This window comes from Mesoplodon bidens, assembly GCF_964165515.1.
Source record: "Mesoplodon bidens genome assembly, chromosome: 2".
Taxonomy (NCBI): domain Eukaryota; kingdom Metazoa; phylum Chordata; class Mammalia; order Artiodactyla; family Ziphiidae; genus Mesoplodon; species Mesoplodon bidens.
The window spans coordinates 100,016,774-100,036,056 of record NC_138177.1 but is presented as its reverse complement, the minus strand read 5'-3'; the positions used below and the strand labels follow the sequence as shown (position 1 = coordinate 100,036,056).

General features: G+C 37.3%; 1 protein-coding gene across 3 annotated transcripts in view; it reads right to left on the bottom strand.

Annotated features, from left to right (window-relative positions):
• DPYD (dihydropyrimidine dehydrogenase) overlaps positions 1 to 19,283 on the bottom strand; it is an 811,527-nt gene that overhangs the window by 389,308 nt on the left and 402,936 nt on the right. For all 3 annotated transcript variants that reach the window (XM_081225179.1, XM_081225181.1, XM_081225180.1), the window contains one exon: positions 1,736 to 1,951. In XM_081225179.1, the coding sequence (XP_081081305.1) occupies positions 1,736 to 1,951 (216 nt within the window). The remainder of the gene's footprint in view (positions 1 to 1,735; positions 1,952 to 19,283) is intronic.

Sequence of the window (19,283 nt, the reverse complement as noted above, 5' to 3'; positions counted from 1 at the left end):
CAATGTAAGTAAAGTGGAGCTTCCTAAAACCCCCGTCATTATATTTTATGTGCCAACTTTAATTTGCATTTGTCCATAACTCTCCTTTTGAACCAGCATCACAGACTTCTGCATTGGTAGGTTAAATTCAAATTGGAGGTTCAGAAGGAAGTTAGCTCCCACATTTATTTCTGCTGGTGATCCTAATAAAGGCAACTGCTCTTAGGTTATTGAAAGAGACAGCTTCACAAATCAATGCATGTCACCAACAGAGTAAAGACAGATGTCTCTGATTAATCAGAATTCAATTTTTGTAAGCAAACAGGAAGTTCAAAGCAAACACTTTTTTTTCCCCTACAATTCTTCCCTTATACCTGATTAGCCACCGATTTCTGTTTACATATAAAATTTTTTAAATAGCATAACTAAAGTAGTCATTAAGTGATATCAGAGACTCAGTTTTTCTCAACGGATTAAACATTTGGTTATAGCTTCCAAGTAATTCTTAAAGGAAGAATTGAAATAAAAACAAATGTAATGTCAATATTCTACAAGGTTGTAAACAATGGATTAATGATATTCTAAAGCTAAATCCAATATGTTGTTTATTTTTACACTTTGTTTAACCAAAGTATTTCTAAGTATTCAGCCAATTTATGAAGAAACCTCTCTTTAGCTATTTAAACATAAAAATATTTAACTTCCTTTTTCATGCACTAGTTTTCTAACTTTTGAGGGTTCTCTAGATAGTCTTGATCACACTTACACATAGCATCTTGTAAAGCTGTCAGAATAAAACAGCTGTGATGTTTTAGCCATAATAATGCCAGCTATTGATCCTAGTAAGAGGTGAAAGAAGAAGAGAATGTGCTTGATGGGGCATATTTGTTGTATATTATTTTCTTTGCCTAAGGATAAGGCTGATTTAAATAATGATACTCTTTTCTCAGTCAGTAGATTCACACATTCTTATACATTAATTATTACTAACTACTGGTAAGTACTAAATATATCGATAGGTGTAGCATTTAAAATTTTATCAATAAAGGGCCTAAAAATGTTAAATTTTGCTGCTTTTTTCTAATCCAAAACCGTATAAGGATGAAACCCCCTACTGCATAAATTATTCCACTTTGAAAACATTCACTTATATGCTTTCTGTACTTTAAAGAATCAATCTGAAGTTTAATATGCAGTTTATTTTCTACTAAGTATGTCCACTTGCATTGTCAGTACAAAGTCATAATATCAAATTAAACTCAGGTATTGTATTTGGGGAAAGGTTTCTGTATTTAAAAATTCAAGAAGAATCTTATTCCCAGCACCAGTAGTTACAATAAGTGATTTTTTTTGACACGACTTTGATTCCAGGATTATGTGCAAATAAAACTCATTGTCTCACTAACTTTCAGTTGAGGCATATGTCCTCATTCACATACATCCAGAAATCACAAAACAATTAATAATGCCAACATAAGAATAAGTGAGTTTGTGATTATTAAATGAAATAGACACTCTGTAGTATTTATATTTTTGACGCTTCTTAGACAAAACACAATGAAAACTCTATGCCATTCCACCTCTATGGGACAGAAGGAATAGAAGGAAATTAAAGACTCATTTGTAATAATAGGTTTTATCCAGTAGTTTAATAGCAGTTATTTATAGGTCAGAAAAATCTTCCCATTATAATATTTATGCCCTAATTAAAATACATGATAGATATTTAAACATGACTTCAAAAATAATTTCTTACCTTATCAAGAGAGAAAGTTTTGGTCACAGCAAAGCCCCATCCAGCTTCAAAAGCTCTACGAATCATTGATGAACTGGTAGCTGGAGTTGCACTGGCAAGACCAAAAGGATTTGTAAACTTCATTCCAGCCATTTCCACACTAATATCCACCAGATCAATAGGAGTATAAAAGAGGGGTAGTTCAGGCGTGGCAGAAACTGAAGCTCCATATTGTGACTACAAAAAAACAAATAGCCAATAATTATTCTTGTATCACATCTGATTTTTCCATATAATCTTTTACAAAAATCACTTCAACACAGCATTTAAATTAATATAGATTACTTCGGTCTGTTTGGAATGATGAAAATTAGCAAAAAAGTCAGTTAGCAGAGAACCAAATTCATATAATATCATCTTTTTCTAATTTAAAAGGTAGTTTAGAGAGTACTAATGGAAATAATATCAATTAAATAAACAATAAAACTACACTAAACATTCTGAGATTCAAACACAAAAGGGAATAATTTCAGAATTTATCTCCTTGGTCCCATTAGCCCAACCTTTTTGTACTTAATTTGCGGAAATGTCTTTAGTGCTCAGAGGTACAGGCAACAGCAAGTCAGGAGTCCTAAATTCAATTTCCAGTAACCTCACTCTATTTATGAGATTTTAGGAAAGGCACCTAACACATCCTTTCCTTTTCTCCTTTACCGTTTTCAGTACAGCAGCATGAATGCTGGTTGCCTAATTTCCTACCTCCTAGGGATACTGGAAAATTCAGGAGATCAAGAGCCACAGGGAGACATCTAGTTTGGAAAGTGGGTAATGTATTCATGTGCATGAGGGGACTTTCTTCAGAAAACAAACAGGTTCCAAACAGTATAGAAATTTCAACTGTAATCTCTCAAAACTGTAAAACTACCTTTGTTAAATGAACATAGTAAAAAGCAACTTTGCATTACTGGAAAGATTCAATCAAAAAACCCTTTACAAAGTGCATGGCCCACAGAAACATAGTAGGTGCTTGCTAAATGTTGTCTCTCTGATTGCAGAGGTTATTGAACATTTCATCAGGTCTTTTGTTTGTAAAATGTCTCTGTCTCGGAGGAGCTTCAAGATGGTGGAAGAGTAAGACTGGAGATCACCTTCCTCCTCACAAATACATCAGAAATACATCTACATGTGGAACAACTCCTACAGAACACCTACTGAACGCTGGTAAAAGACCTCAGACCTCCCAAAAGGCAAGAAACTCCCCACATACCTGGGTAGGGCAAAAGAAAAAGAATAAACAGAGACAAAAGAATAAGAATGGGACCTGCAACAGTGGGAGGGAGCCGTGAAGGAGGAAAGGTTTCCACACACTAGGAGCCCCTTCGAGGGGGAGACTGCGGGTGGCAGAGCAGGGGAGCCTCGGAGCCACGGAGGAGAGCGCAGGAACAGGGGTGCGGAGGGCAAAGCGGAGAGATTCCCGCACAGAGGATCGGTGCTGACCAGCACTCACCAGCCCGAGAGGCTTGTCTGCTCACCGGCCAGGGCGGGCGGGGCTGGGAGCTGAGGCTTGGGCTTCAGTCGGAGCGCAGGGAGAGGACTGGGGCTGGCGGCGTGAACACAGCCTGAAGGGGCTAATGCGCCACAGCTAGCCGGGAGGGAGTCCGGGAAAAAGTCTGGACCTGCCGAAGAGGCAAGAGACTTTTTCTTGCCTCTTTGTTTCCTAGTGCGAGGAGAGGGGATTAAGAGCGCTGCTTAAAGGAGCCCCAGAGATGGGCGCGAGTGGCGGCTAACAGCGCGGACCCCAGAGACGGGCATGAGACGCTAAGGCCGCTGCTGCCGCCACCAAGAAGCCTGTGTGCGAGCACAGGTCACTATCCACACCTCCCTCCCGGGAGCCTGTGCACCTCGGCACTGCCAGGGTCCCGTGATCCAGGGACAACTTCCCCGAGAAAACACATGGAGTGCCTCAGACTAGTGTAACATTAGGCAGGCCTCTGCCGCTGCAGGCTCACCCCACATCCACACCCCTCCCTCCCCCTGGCCTGAGTGAGCCAGAGCACCCGAAGCAGCTGCTCCTTTAACCCCATCCTGTCTGAGCAAAGAACAGATACCCTCAGGTGACCTACAAGCAGAGGGGGAGCCGAATCCAAAGCTGAACCCCGGGAGCTGTGTGAACAAAGAAGAGAAAGGGAAATCTCTCCCAGCAGCCTCAGGAGCAGCGGATTAAATCTCCACAATCAACTTGATGTACCCTGCATCTCTGGAATACCTGAATAGACAATGAATCATCCCAAATTGAGGAGGTGGACTTTGGGAGCAACGATATATATATATATATATTTTTTTTTTTCCCTATTTCTCTTTCTGTGAGGGTCTATGCGTATATTTCTGTGTGTGATTTTGTCTGTATAGCTTTGCTTTTAACATTTGTCCTAGGGTTCTGTCCGTTTTTTTGTTTGTTTGTTTTTTTGGAATAGTTTTCAGCACTTGTTATCACTGGTGAATTTGTTTTTTGGTTTGGTTGTTCTTTCTTTTTAAAATTACATTAAAATAATTTTTTAAAATTATTTTTTATTGTTTATTATAATAACTTAAAAAAAAATCTCCTTCTTTCTCCCTTTTATTCTGAGCTGCGTGGATGACAGGCTCTTGGTGATCAAGCCAGGCATCAGGGCTGTGCCTCTGAGGTGGGAGAGCCAAGTTCAGGACATTAGTCCACCAGAGACCTCCCAGCTCCATGTTATATCAAATGGCGAAAATCTCCCAGAGATCTCCATCTCAACGCCAAGACACAGTTCCACTCAACGACCAGCAAGCTACAGTGCTGGACACCCTATGCCAAACAACCAGCAAGACAGGAACATAACCCCACCCATTAGCAGAGAGGCTGCCTAAAATCATAATAAAGTCACAGATACACCAAAACAAACCACCAGACGTGGACCTGCCCACAAGACAAGATCCAGCTTCATCGACCAGGACACAGGCATTGGTCCCCTCCACCAGGAAGCCTACACAACCTACTGAACCAACCTTAGCCACTGGGGGCAGACACCAAAAACAATAGGAACTATGAACCTGCAGCCTGCAAGAAGGAGAACTCAAACACAGTAAGTTAAGCAAAATGAGAAGACAAAGAAACACACAGCAGATGAAGGAGCAAGGTAAAAACCCACCAGACCTAACAAATGAAGAGGAAATAGGAAGTGTACCTGAAAAAGAATTCAGAATAATGATAGGAAAGATGATCCAAAATCTTAGCAATAGAATGGAGAAAATACAAGAAATGATAACAAGGACCTAGAAGACCTAAAGAGCAACACAATAAATGAAATAAATCATGAGCAACACAATAAATGAAATTAAAAATTCTCAAGAAGAGATCAATAGCAGAATAACTGAGGAAGAAGAATGGATAAGTGACCTAGAAGATAAAATAGTGGAAATAACTACTGCAGAGCAGAATAAAGAAAAAAAAAATGAAAAGAATTGAGGACGGTATCAGAGAACTCTGGGACAATATTAAATGCACCAACATTCGAATTATAGGGGTCCCAGAAGAAGAAGAGAATAAGAAAGGGACTGAGAAAATATTTGAAGAGCTTATAGTTGAAAACTTCCCTAATATGGGAAAGGAAATACTTAATCAAGTCCAGGAAGGACAGAGAGTCCCATACAAGATAAATCCAAGGAGAAACACACCAAGACACATATTAATCAAACTATCAAAAACTGAATACAAAGAAAAAATATTAAAAGCAGCAAGGGAAAAACAACAAATAACATACAAGGGAATCCCCATAAGGTTAACAGCTGATCTTTCAGCAGAAACTGTGCAAGCCAGAAGGGAGTGGCAGGATGTATTTAAAGTGATGAAAGGGAAAAACCTACAACCAAGATTACGCTATCAAACAAGGATCTCATTCAGATTTGACGGAGAAATTAAAAATTTTACAGACAACCAAAAGCTAAGATAATTCAGCACAACCAAGCCAGCTTTACATCAAATGCTAAAGGAACTTCTCCAGGCAGGAAACACAAGAGAAGGAAAAGACCTACAATAACAAACCCAAAACAAGAAGAAAATGGTAACAGGAACATACATATCGATAATTACTTTAAATTTAAATATATTAAATGCTCCAACCAAAAGACATAGACTGGCTGAAGATATACAAAAACCAGAGCTGTATATATGCTGTCTACAAGAGACCAATTTCAGACCTAGGGACACATACAGACTGAAAGTGAGGGGATGGAAAAAGATATTCCATGCAAATGGAAATCTAAACAAAGCTGGAGTAGCAATTCTTATGTCAGGCAAAATAGACTATAAAACAAAGACTATTACAAGAGACAAAGAAGGATACTACATAATGATACAGGCATCAATCCAAGAAGAAGATATAACTATTGTAAATATTTATGCACCCAACATAGGAGCACCTCAATACATAAGGCAAATACTAACAGCCATGAAAGGGGTAATCGAAAGTAACACAATCATAGTAGAGGACTTTAACACCCCACTTTCACCAATGGACAGATCATCCAAAATGAAAATAAGTAAGGAAACACAAGCTCTAAATGCTACATTAAACAAGATGGACTTAATTGATATTTATAGGACATTCCATCCAAAAACAACAGAATACACTTTCTTCTCAGGTGCTCGTGGAACATTCTCCAGGATAGATCATATCTTGGGTCACAAAACAAGCCTTGTTAAATTTAAGAAAATTGAAATCGTATCAAGTATCTTTTCTGACCACAACACTATAAGACTAGATATCAATTAAAGGAAAAAATCTGGAGAAAATACAAACACATGGAGGCTAAACAATACACTACTTAATAACCAAGAAGTCACTGAAGAAATCAAAGAGGAAATCAAAAAATACCTCGAAACAAATTACAATGAAAACAGGATGACTCAAAACCTATGGGATGCAGCAAAAGCAGTTCTAAGAGGGAAGTTTACAGCAAGACAATCCTACCTTAAGAAACAAGAAACACCTCAAATAAACAACCTAACCTTACACCTGAAGCAATTAGAGAAAGAAGAACAAAAAACCCCCAAAGTTAGCAGAAGGAAAGAAGTCATCAAGATCAGATCAGAAATAAATGAAAAAGAAATGAAGGAAATTATAGCAAAGATCAATAAAACTAAAAACTGGTTTTTTTGAGAAGATAAACAAAACTGATGAACCATTAGCCAGACTCATCAAGAAAAAAACAAAGAAGACTCAAATCAACAGAATTAGAAATGAAAAAGGAGAAGTAACAAATGACACTGCAGAAATACAAAGGATCATGAGAGATTACTACAAGCAACTATATGCCAATAAAATGGACAACCTGGAAGAAATGGCCAAATTCTTAGAAAAGCACAACCTTCCGAGACTGAACCAGGAAGAAATAGAAAATATAAACAGATTAATCACAAGCACTGAAATTGAAACTGTGATTAAAAATCTTCCAACAAACAAAAGCCCAGGACCAGATGGCTTCACAGGCGAATTCTATAAAACATTTAGAGAAGAGCTAACACCTATCCTTCTCAAACTCTCCCAAAATATAGCAGAGGGAGGAACACTCCCAAACTCATTCTACGAGGCAACCATCACCCTGATACCAAAAACAGACAAAGATGTCACAAAACAACAAAACTACAGACCAATATCACGGATGAACTTAGATGCAAAAACCCTCAACAAAATACTAGCAAACAGAATCCAACAGCACATTAAAAGGACCATGCACCATGATCAAGTGGGGTTCATCCCAGAAATGCAAGGATTCTTCAGTATACGCAAATCATAATAACAAATTGAAGGAGAAAAACTATATGATCATCTCAATAGATGCAGAGAAAGCTTTCAACAAAATTCAACACCTATTCAATAACAAAATTCAACAACAAAAACCCACCAGAAAGTAGGCATAGAGGGAACATACCTCAACATAATAAAAACCGTATATGACAAACCCACAGCCAACATCGTCTTCAAAGGTGAAAAACTGAAATTATTTCCCTAAGTTCAGGAAGAAGACAAGGTTGCCCACTCTCACCACTATTATTCAACACAGTTTTGGAAGTTTTAGCCACAGCAAGCAGAGAGGAAAAAGAAATAAAAGGAATCCAAATCGGAAAAGAAAATAAAGCTGTCACTGTTTGGAGATGACATGATACTATACATAGAGAATCCTAAAGACGCTAGCAGAAAACTACTAGAGGTAATCAGTGAATTTTGTAAAGTAGCAGGATACAAACTTAATGCACAGAAATCTCTTGCATTCCTATACGCTAATGATGAAAAATCTGAAAGAGAAATCAAGGAAACACTACCATTTACCATTGCAGCAAAAAGAATAAAATACCTAGGAATAAACCTACGTAAGGAGACAAAAGACCCATATGCAGAAAATTATAAGACACTGATGAAAGAAATTAAAGATGATACACATAGATGGAGAGATATACCATGTTCTTGGATTGGAAGAATCAACATTGTGAAAATGACTCTACTACCCAAAGCAATCTACAGATTCAATGCAATCCCTATCAAACTACCACTGGCATTTTTCACGGTTCTAGAAGAAAAAATTTCACAATTTGTATGGAAACATAAAAGACCCTGAATAGAAAAAGCAATCTCAGAAAGAAAAATGGAGCTGGAGGAATCAGGCTACCTGACTTCAGACTATACTACAAAGCTACAGTAATCAAGACAGTATGGTACTGACACAAAAACAGAAATATAGATCAATGGAACAGGATAGAAAGCTCAGGGATAAACCCACACACATATGGTCACCTTACCTTTGATAAAGGAGGCAAGAATATACAATGGAGAAAAGACAGCCTCTTCAATAAGCAGTGTTGGGAAAACTGGACAGCTACATGTAAAAAGAATGAAATTAGAACACTCCCTAACACCATATACAAAAATAAACTCAAAATGGATTAAAGACCTAAATGTAAGGCCAGACACTATCAAACTCTTAGAGGAAAACATAGGCAGAACAATCTATGACATAAATCACAACAAGATCCTTTTTGACCCACCTCCTAGAGCAATGGAAATAAAAATAAAAATAAACAAATGTGACCTAATGTAACTTAAGAGCCTTTGCACAGCAAAGGAAACCATAAACAAGATGAAAAGACAACCCTCAGAATGGGAGAAAATATTTGCAATTGAAGCAACTGACAACAGGTTAATCTCCAAAATTTACAAGCAGCTCATGCAGCTCAATATCAAAAAAAACAAACAACCCAATCCAAAAATGGGCAGAAGACCTAAAGAGACATTTCACCAAAGAAGATATATAGATTGCCAATAAACACATGAAAGAATGCTCAACATCATTAATCATTAGAGAAATGCGATATCATCTCACACCGGTCAGAATGGCTATCATGAAAAAATCTACAAACAATAAATGCTGGAGAGGGTGTGGAGAAAAGGGAACCATCATACACTGTTGGTGGGAATGTAAATTGATACAGCCACTATGGAGAACAGCATGGAGTTTCCTTAAAAAACTAAAAATAGAGCTACCATACGACCCAGCAATCCCACTACTGGGCATATACCCTGAGAAAACCGTAATTCAAAAAGATTCATGTACCATAATGTTCACTGCAGCTCTATTTACAATGGCCAGGACTTGGAAGCAACCTAAGTGCCCATTGACAGATGAATGGATAAAGAAGATGTGGCATGTATATACAATGGAATATTACTCAGCCATAAAAAGAAACGAAATTGAGTTATTTATAGTGAGGTGGATGGACCTAGAGTCTGTCATACAGAGTGAAGTAAGTCAAGAAAGAGAAAAACAAATACCATATGCTAACACATATCTATGGAATTTAAAAACAAATGGTCATGAAGAACCTAGGGGCAAGACAGGAATAACGACACAGACCTACTAGAGGATGGACGTGAGGACACAGGGAGGGGGAAGGGTAAGCTGGGACAAAGTGACAGAGTGGTAGTGCATATATGGACATATATACACTACCAAATGTAAAATAGCTAGTGAGAAGCAGTCGCATAGCACAGGGAGATCAGCTCGGTTTCTGTAACCAGCTAGAAGTGTTGGATAGGGAGTGTGGGAGGGAGGGAGGTGCAAGAGGCAAGAGATATGGGGATATATGTATATGTATAACTGATTCACTTCATTATAAAGCAGAAACTAACACACCATTGTAAAGCAATTAGACTCCAATAAAAATGTTAAAAAAAAAAAAAGTCTCTGTCTCTCTCCTTCTCTTCCTCCCTCCCTTTCTCTCTGTTTATCTCTGAAAGACAAATAATACTGGCAAATATAAAGAGGATGAATTTTCTCAGCCAAAGTGGTTACTGAATGGACAGGTCTAGTTAATTCTAAAATTAGAATTCTTTTCTCTTGTGAATCATCACTCAAAAGTTGTTTGAGCAGAACTTTAATTTTACAGGAGTGTGTCTTATGTAGATAAAGATTGCCATGACCTGCATAAAAATTATTTCTACACCTCCACCATTTATTATGCAAAGTTAAGTTCACGTAATATGTAAAAAGGCATCAAACTTGTCAATTGAAAGACTAATGTGTCTCTGGTGCCTGCAAAGAGGTACCTGATGGCATCTAGCCTTCAGCTGCGGCAGGCATCTTCTGCCAACAATATTTTGGGTTTCAAGGGACATTTCTGAATATTGTGCATTCCTATTGTGAGCATAATGTCTTCTGTTCTCACATGGATGGCAATACTATTAAAAGGATTATTAGCAAAGACAAAAGTTATAATGTATAATATAAGGAAGTGAGGGATAATCTGAGTCATGTTAATTTGAGGTGTGTCTGTGTCTGTGTGAGTATGTACAGGGATAGGTGAGGTAATAAACACCTTCGGTGAGATTTTCTTAGCTCTGAATAATCATAATTTAAATTGAATCAAGGAATTTCAAGGTTAGACTATGGAAGAATTTCCTGACACCACAATTTGGTTAACACCAGGGAAATTTTAGAAGCACCTTCCGTGTTTGAGGAACCTTAGAAACTTTGGGCAATCTTTGATCTGATGATGATAGCAGAAATACTTATGGTTCCATGTTCATTATTAGGTGAGGTGAATGACACTACATTTTCTCCTTTTTTCATGACTTTGTACTGAAATAACTAATCTCTTCAATCTCACAGATGAATTTTAGTTTGTCAATAATTATAGCTATATAGCATTAGACAATAGCCCAAGGACGTAGATATATATGTGTAGTTTAACTTGCATTTCTGAATTTATGTAGTTTTAAATACATAAAGTATTGCTTTGGAATTCTTAAGAAGGTTGCTGCCTTAATATTTAGAAAGGGAATGATGTGGTCAAACTCTGCAAGATTTTCCTTAAGCTTCAAAACAAAAACGAAAAGCAAACAACAAAACAAATAACAAAAAAATCAATATACAGACAAATGTCAAATGAGAAGTATACCTTCTTATAAAAATGTGTATTTTATTTCATTGACAAAACTACTACTGATGTATATGCAGATGTGACATATCCTAAAATCTTTAGTTGTAATAGGGAGTCTTTTTTCATACTGTACATACAGGGCTATTTTTTTGTTTTGTTTTGTCTGTGCCTTCTTACCACAGTGTGGTGCTACAGCAAACCAGTCTGGTCAACCTCATACTATACTCAAGCCTTAATGTATGCTTCATTTTCTGAAATTTAAAAGTTCCCCTCTGCACCCTTGCTCAGGGAACTTAAGCATCTCAGATTTCAGCTCTCACCACAAGGCTAATTCCTCCCAAATCCAAATTGCAACCTCCAAATTCAGATTTCCAAGAGACTTCAAGACCTTTGGATGGGGATGCTTTGTCGTTAATTCAAACTCAACTCCTTCAAAGTGTACCTCATCATACATTCCCTTCTAAAGAATATGTTATTCAGATTTTCAGTTTCAGACTGTATTATTTTTCCAGTCATCTGATAGTGTTAGTAAGCAATGAATGTAAGAAACAACCTAGATGTTGATTAATGAGGACTAGCTCCCCAATGATACTACTGTACAAAGAATGTTATACTGGTGTCAGGAATGACACAGAAAAAAAGAACGTATTGACATAGAAGAGTGATTATCCTGTAATAAGTGAAAAAATTAGTGATGAACAAAACAGACAAGGTCTCTGGAGCTTACATACAGAAAAATGTAAATAAAACTACCAACCAACCAACTGAACACAAAATTAAAACCACAGATCATTCATCACACTGCCACTTGTCTCCATGCATTATCTTAGGTATTCTGGCTAGTCTGAAATATAACCTAACACTTTCTTCACCCATCAAGCTCCTAATCATCCTTACAAACTCAACTCATTCATGCAAGAATATGCTTCCTGGGGCATTTCCTTAACAGACTTCATATAGTTGTCTAAAGTAGCTGACTCTTTTCTTTGATATTTTATCATTTAAAATATGGCTGTACCTCAGTAGTCATCATACTGTGCAGTACATGTTGATTTTCTCTTCAAACAGAACATAAGCTCCTTGAGGGCAGTGACTATAACCTATTCAAATTAGTATCTCCATTAGAATTTGAAATATTTGCAAAATATATGTTTAGATTACATTATATCATATTATATATAAAATACTTACTCTTAAAGGCAAATCTGCCCCTTGTAGAGACAAAGATAAATAAAATCACTTTCCCATAAGGCAACCCTCATTATTTATATATTTATAATTATTTTTAGTACACAATGCTTTTTGACATTCTCATTGTCCTTTGTTGGATAGCTCATTTACCTTCTATTTTCTGAAACTGAGGAGTCTGCTAAAGTAGTTAAAAGGGTTAAATACAGGAACTTGAATTTAAAAAAAATTCCCCCTTCTTGCTGCTCTCTAATTCAGGAATCAACTTATAATCTGAACATCACCACAATATCTCTGGTTGTTCAAAATGCACTTAATAGAAACCAAAAGAAAACTACAGAATCAAAAGAGACTGAAGTGATAAAGAACTGAGATCAGGATGGAGGGCAAGGGTAAAAATAGAGATTAAGGAAAAACTAAATATTCAGCAGATTTTTAGAGAGTAAAAATAAAAAGTAACACTTCTTTTATAAAAGCCATTGTCAGCCACATGAGATATTGAGAATGAGAGAGATGTCTAAAGATGACTTTTGTAAAAATTTGCTTTTTCCCCCTCAGAATTTTTTAGGGGAGACTGAAAAAGATTTTAGTTACTTACAATTCAATCTAAAAAAAAAACTCGATGACATGCATGGACCATGAGAGTTCCCAAATTTATATGAGTTACACGTAAATGTTCTCATTTCATTTCCATCTACAAAATCCTTCAAGGAGCTTCACTACCTGCAGAATACAGCATAATCTCTTCAGCACTATATAATCCCAGTTGTGATCTGGGCTCTTCCCTTTCCCTACACTTTCTAATCACATCTTTCACCCTTTCTAGTCTCATCTACTACCATTCCCTCACAACATCTTATGCTTCAGTTTATTAAACCACTTATAATTTCTCAAACAAAACAATGTCATTAATGCATCTATGCATTATGACTTTTTATTTTTCCTAAAATGTTACTTCATGCCTGGCTTTTCTGCTCTGAAAATTCCAACTAATCCTGCAAGAGTCAGTCTTGCTGTCATCTCCACCAGGAAACTTCCCCAGCATTCCACAAGCTCACTTGTTCCCTTATCATACTCTGTACTTGGTTGCTTACATGTATGTGTCTCCCATCTAATTTACTTTCAGCACCAAGCATAAGACTTAGCAGAAAGACGCTTAAAATATTTGTTGAATGCATCAGACTACTGTCTATGGGTACTTAGCCTCTTTTTTACATCAGTTCCCATAAGATGATAATCAGTTTAGATGAAATAATCATTAACTGTATCCCAGATATTTTAAAAGTCCAAAATTCTATTATTTTAATGTAGAGTAACATTCAACTCTTACCTCTTGAAGACTACTGAATTTAGCAAAGGCTCTCAAAAGAGCCATCTAGTAGGAATGGTAAATAACTGCTCTAGGCAATCAAGTTCCTATGTAAATACAGGTATTCTATAATTCAGTCACACAAAGTGACGTAAAAATTCACCTCACAATTTTGCCAGGATCCAGCTTAAAATAACACATTTTTCGGTCCTCCATGACTTTTAACTTCCAGATTCAAATGGACTCCTTTGGTTCCAAGTAACAGAAACTAGGTTCAGAAGGTTATTATGAGGGTATAGAAGTATCTCATGTAACAGTAGGAAAACAGCAAGGCATCCAGGAAGGGCTGGGAATCCTCAAGGAAAGCCATAGGATCTGTCTCTTGCTCTCTCTTCTGTGTGCATCTAGGTTTATTCTGTCTCTGCAAATTGACTTCCTCTGCTTCATTATCCAGAATGGTTGATATTTTATAGGTCTAGCCCAGACATTTTTAACTCTACTTTCTAAAACATTTGGAGAGTTTTTTAAAATTCTGATGTCTTGGCAAGAGAGAGGCCATGCTAATTACATCAGAATTGCTCTGAGTAGGACTCAAGCAGTGTAATTTAAAAAAATTTCTCCAGGAGATTGCACTGTGCATCCAAGCTTGAAAATTATTTCTTTAGCCATATTAACGCTTCTCCTAATTCTTATTCTCAAGTGAGACATTCATGTTTAGCCACCATCATCTTAAATGTCTACATTTTTCAGATAAGCTGGGCACATACTCTAAAAAGTGCTTATCTGCTTAAAAGGCATTAGTTCTGACAACCATCAATACATTTTCCAAATGTTAAGGCCCACTGTAAAAATAGGTCACTTACTTTATTCTCAAAATGAACAAGATACTTGTCTATTTGCAAATAATACTTATGCTGGGCCCAGTGATAAGTGTTTTGTACTTATTCTCTCTTTTTGATCACAACTCTTCATGTTAGGCATCATTCTCCTATTGAAGATGAGAAAAGTGAGGTTCAAAGAAAGTAAATTACTTGTCCAAAGATAAGCAGCTAATACATGGTAGAGCAAGATCTGAATTCAGAGCTTTCCCTTACTACATTATATCAAGTTGCCCTATTTACATAAACATTGTTTTTCTAAAGTATTAATGCCCTCAAAATAGGAAACTGACTTAAAAATTATTCATGATGGTTTGATTAAACACACACACACACATACACAAAACACATGTACACATGCACTGAAAAACCTATTATCAAAAATGAAAAACAGGGCTTCCCTGGTGGTGCAGTGGTTAAGAATCTGCTTGCCAACGCAGGGGAGATGGGTTTGAGCCCTGTTCCGGGAAGATCCCACATGCCGCAGAGCAACTAAGCCCGTGCTTACTACAACTACTGAACCTGCGCTCTAGAGCTCGCAAGTCACAACTACTGAGCCCACATGCCACGACTACTGAAGCCCATGTGCCTGGAGCCCATGTGCCTGGAGCCCGTGCTCCACAACAAGAGAAGCCACCGCAATGGGAAGCCCACGCACCACCACAATGAGTAGCCCCCGCTCACGGCAACTAGAGAAAGCCTGTGCACAACAATGAAGACCCAATGCAGCCAAAAATAAAATTAATTAATTAATTAATTAATTTTAAAAAACCAAACAAACACTGGTGAACAGACTCTTATACCTAAGGTCCAAATTAAAAAAAAAAAGAAAGAAAGAAAAAGATACACCAGTCAGCTATTAATGAGATAATCAATCATAATGGCTTTCATTTGAGAACAGAAATAAAAACAAGTACAATGCTACACTACAATGACCTATTATTTTATTATTACTCTTTATCACTGGTATTCTTCTATTATACCTGGCTGGGTCATGGAATCACAGACAGAGAAATTTGCATATATAATTGTTATTCTGTTGAGGGAAAAGCAAATCACATCATAATTATGTATCCCAATTTCACCTTTTCCTTAATTTGCTTTAGTAGAATGATTTTTTTTAAAGAAAACACTGTTAAAAGCAAGACTATTGGTAGTGTTATGTTTGATTGAAGAAGAGAAAATAACTATCACTATGTTGCTTGCTTCCAATTTAAAATTCTCAAACAGCTTTCACTTACTCATTTTATTTATATTTCATTGTGATATAACTATAATGGTCCCTATCTTGGGGTACAGCTGCTCTAGAAGCATCCATTCTGAGATTATTTTAAGGCAAAGAATAAATAACACTGTGCAGCTACTTACAGCTAGATTAATTCATAGGTTGGATTAATGCATTAATTAACTCCAGCTCAGTTACTTTGCCCTTTGAAGAAATATCTGAGGGAAAAAACTTACAAGGCAGAAATTAATTTGGATTAGCTGTTTCCATGATGGAAAGGCCTAGGTACAGTGATTATAATTATAACATAAAATCAGATTTCATTTCTCCATTTGGAGAAATTATTGTTTATAATGAAAATTTTGGAAAGATATGAGTCTATAAAAAAGTTTCTAAAAAATAATGATCCCATTTTATTCACTTATTGCTTTTAATAAGATATTTGTAACCTGAACACAAAATAAGGCTACAAAATTAAATGATATTAACTCAAATCAATGTGATCTTTTTCTCCGTCTAAACCCTACCTCCACCCCTAACTACCAGCTGTTAAGCAACTTAAAGTAGTATCATGCAAACATTCCTCTGTTCTTCAATAAAAAAAAAAAAACTATTCCTCCCTTAGTTTTTCCCATTTACTTTATTATGACACTGCCATTTATCCAGCTTAAGCCAAAAATCTGTGAATCGTTCTTGATATTGTTCTCTCTCATTCCCCATTTCTCTTCCACCAACAAATCTAATGACAGTGTCTCCAAAATATATGAATCCAAGCACGTCCATCCATTTTCACTGCCACCATTATCTCTTACTGGGACTATTTCTTACTGGTTTCCCCAGTTTCCCCATTTTCCTTGCCTCCTACTGAAATCCACTCTTTACTTTGCACCAGAATAGCCTTTTAAATACATAAATTTGATTGTTTAAAAATTTTCATTGGCTTCTCATTGCATTTTGTTAATATTCAAACTCTTTATTATAGTCTACAAGATCCTTCATGATTTGGTCCTCTGTCCCTATCCAAACTTACCTTATTCCACTCTCTATATAAGTATACATATCAGTCACATGTGACTTCCACCAAACTCTATCTTTCCCTGGGGGTCTGCATGTACTCTTCTCTCTACCTGGCATGTTTTTTTTTTTTTCTTTAATTCTTCAGTTTCCATGTAAAACTTTACTCCCATTTCCAAGTACCAGCACTTTTAGCAACTGCTATGGACTGAACTGTGTTCTCCCCAAATTCATATATTGAAGCCCTAACCCCCAAGGTGATGGCATTTAGAGACTGGGCTTTTGAGGGTTATTTAGGTTAAGATGAGGACGTGAGGTCATGGAGGTGAGGCCCTCACGATGGAATTAGTGCCCTTATAGGAAGAGACACTGACACCGGAGAGCTAGCTCACAGCTCACTTGCGCTCCTCTCTCTCTCTCTCTCTCTCTCTCTCTCTCTTTCTAGCTCACTCTCCACCATGTGAGTACACAGCAAGAAGGTGGCCATCTACAAGCCAGGAGAACCCTCACCAGAACCCGATCATGCTGGCACCCTGGTCTCAGACTTATAGCCTCCAGAAATGTGAGAAAATTAACTTCTGGTGTTTAAGCTACCCACTTCATGGTATATTGTTATGGTGGCCTGAGCTGAATAATAGAGCAACTCAATGTAGAATCACCAATGAGTCAAGTGAACTTGTAAAACGTGCTTCCTAAATCTCATGTGTCCCATGACCTAAAATGTTTCCTAGGCATATTCAATTTTTCAACAATATTTACGAAGTGCTTACTATATGGTAGACATTGTGACCAGATCTAGGGACACAGCAGTAAACAAATTACACTTTCTAGTTTCATGGATCTTATACAGAGTGATGGGGGCTAGGGGGTGGGAGACAAACACAAACATAGATTAGTGTATCTGTGTGTGTGTGTGTGTGTGTGTGTGTGTGTGAGATAGTGTGATTCATAATGAAAGATATATATTTGGTCTTTGTTCTGTTTCTGGCACATTGCTCCTAAAACTCTTGGACTTTCCTCAATGATGAAAACAATCGAAGTCTCTTTTGCTATGTCAATGAGGTGACTTTTGGAAAGAACCAAAGGATGGGGGCTGGTTGCCAGGAGAATCAACTTTGTGGTAAGTTGGAACTTTCAGTCCCACCCACCTGTCTCCCTGACCTCAGTGGAGGGGAGAGGGGCTGGAGGTTCAATCAATCGCCAATGGCCAATGATTTAATCAATCATACCTAGGTAATAAAGACTCTATAAAAATCCAAAAGAACAGGATGTGGAGAGCTTCCAAGGTAGGAACATCAGATTTGGGTGAGAGTGGTGTGCCTGGTGAAGGCATGGAAACTCCATGCCCTTTTTCCATATCTTGCCCTATATAATAATTCTTCCATCTGGCTATTCCTGAGTTATATCCTTTTATTATAAACCTGTGATCTAGTAAGTAAAATGTTTTTCTGAGTTCTATGAGCCACTCTAGGAAATTAATTGAACCCAAGGAGGGGATCATGGGAACATCTGATTTATAGCCTGTCAGAAGTACAGATAACAACATGCTCTTGTGATTGGCATCCTAAGATAGAGGGGGGTCGCTGGAACCTCCAATCTATAGCCTATTAGTCAGAAACACATGTGATAACCTGGGCTTGGTGACTGGTATCTGAAGTGGTAGAAGGGAGGAAGGTGTCAGTCTTGTGGGATTGACCTCTTCCCTGTGGGATATGACACTTATCCCCAGGTACACAGTGTCAGAATTGAGTTAAATTGTAGGATACCCAACTGGTGTGCTGAGCATTGCTTGGTGGTGTACAGAACCACTCCCCCTCTACACACACATGTTGGTATTAAGTCCAGGGACCCAAAGTATTGTGTCTTAAAGTGGTTTTTCCTCAGAAACAGAATGCAGAATATGTGGGTTAGGAAATAGTATGGATGGGGTCAGGGAAGTTTTCCATTTGGTACCCACAGAGGCTTCTTTAATAAAGTAACACCTGAGCAGATACCAGAAGGAGGTGAGCAAAGGATCATGTGTGTATCAACAGAGTTTTGGTATACCCTTTTCATGACGTTGAAATGAATGGCCCAATTTATCAATTTAGCTACAGCAATAACATTGGTTTCTACCTTCTACTAAGTATAATGTCATCCATTAAGAAAACAGAATGTGTCAGTCTCCCGAGGCAATAGAAATAAAAGCAAAAATAAACAAGTGGGACCTAATCAAACTTATAAGCTTTTGCACAGCAAGGGAAACCATAAAACAAAAAGACAACCTATGGAATGCAAAAAAATATTTGCAAATGATGAGACTGTCAAGGGATTAATTCCCAAAATATACAAAGAGCTTATACAGCTCAATAACAACAAAAAAATAAACAACCCAATCAAAAAATGGGCAGAGGACCTAAACAGACATTTCTCCAAAAAAGACATCCAGAGGGCCAATAGGTAATTTCTCAACGTTAATTATTAGAGAAATGAAAATCAAAACTATAAGGAGGTATCAT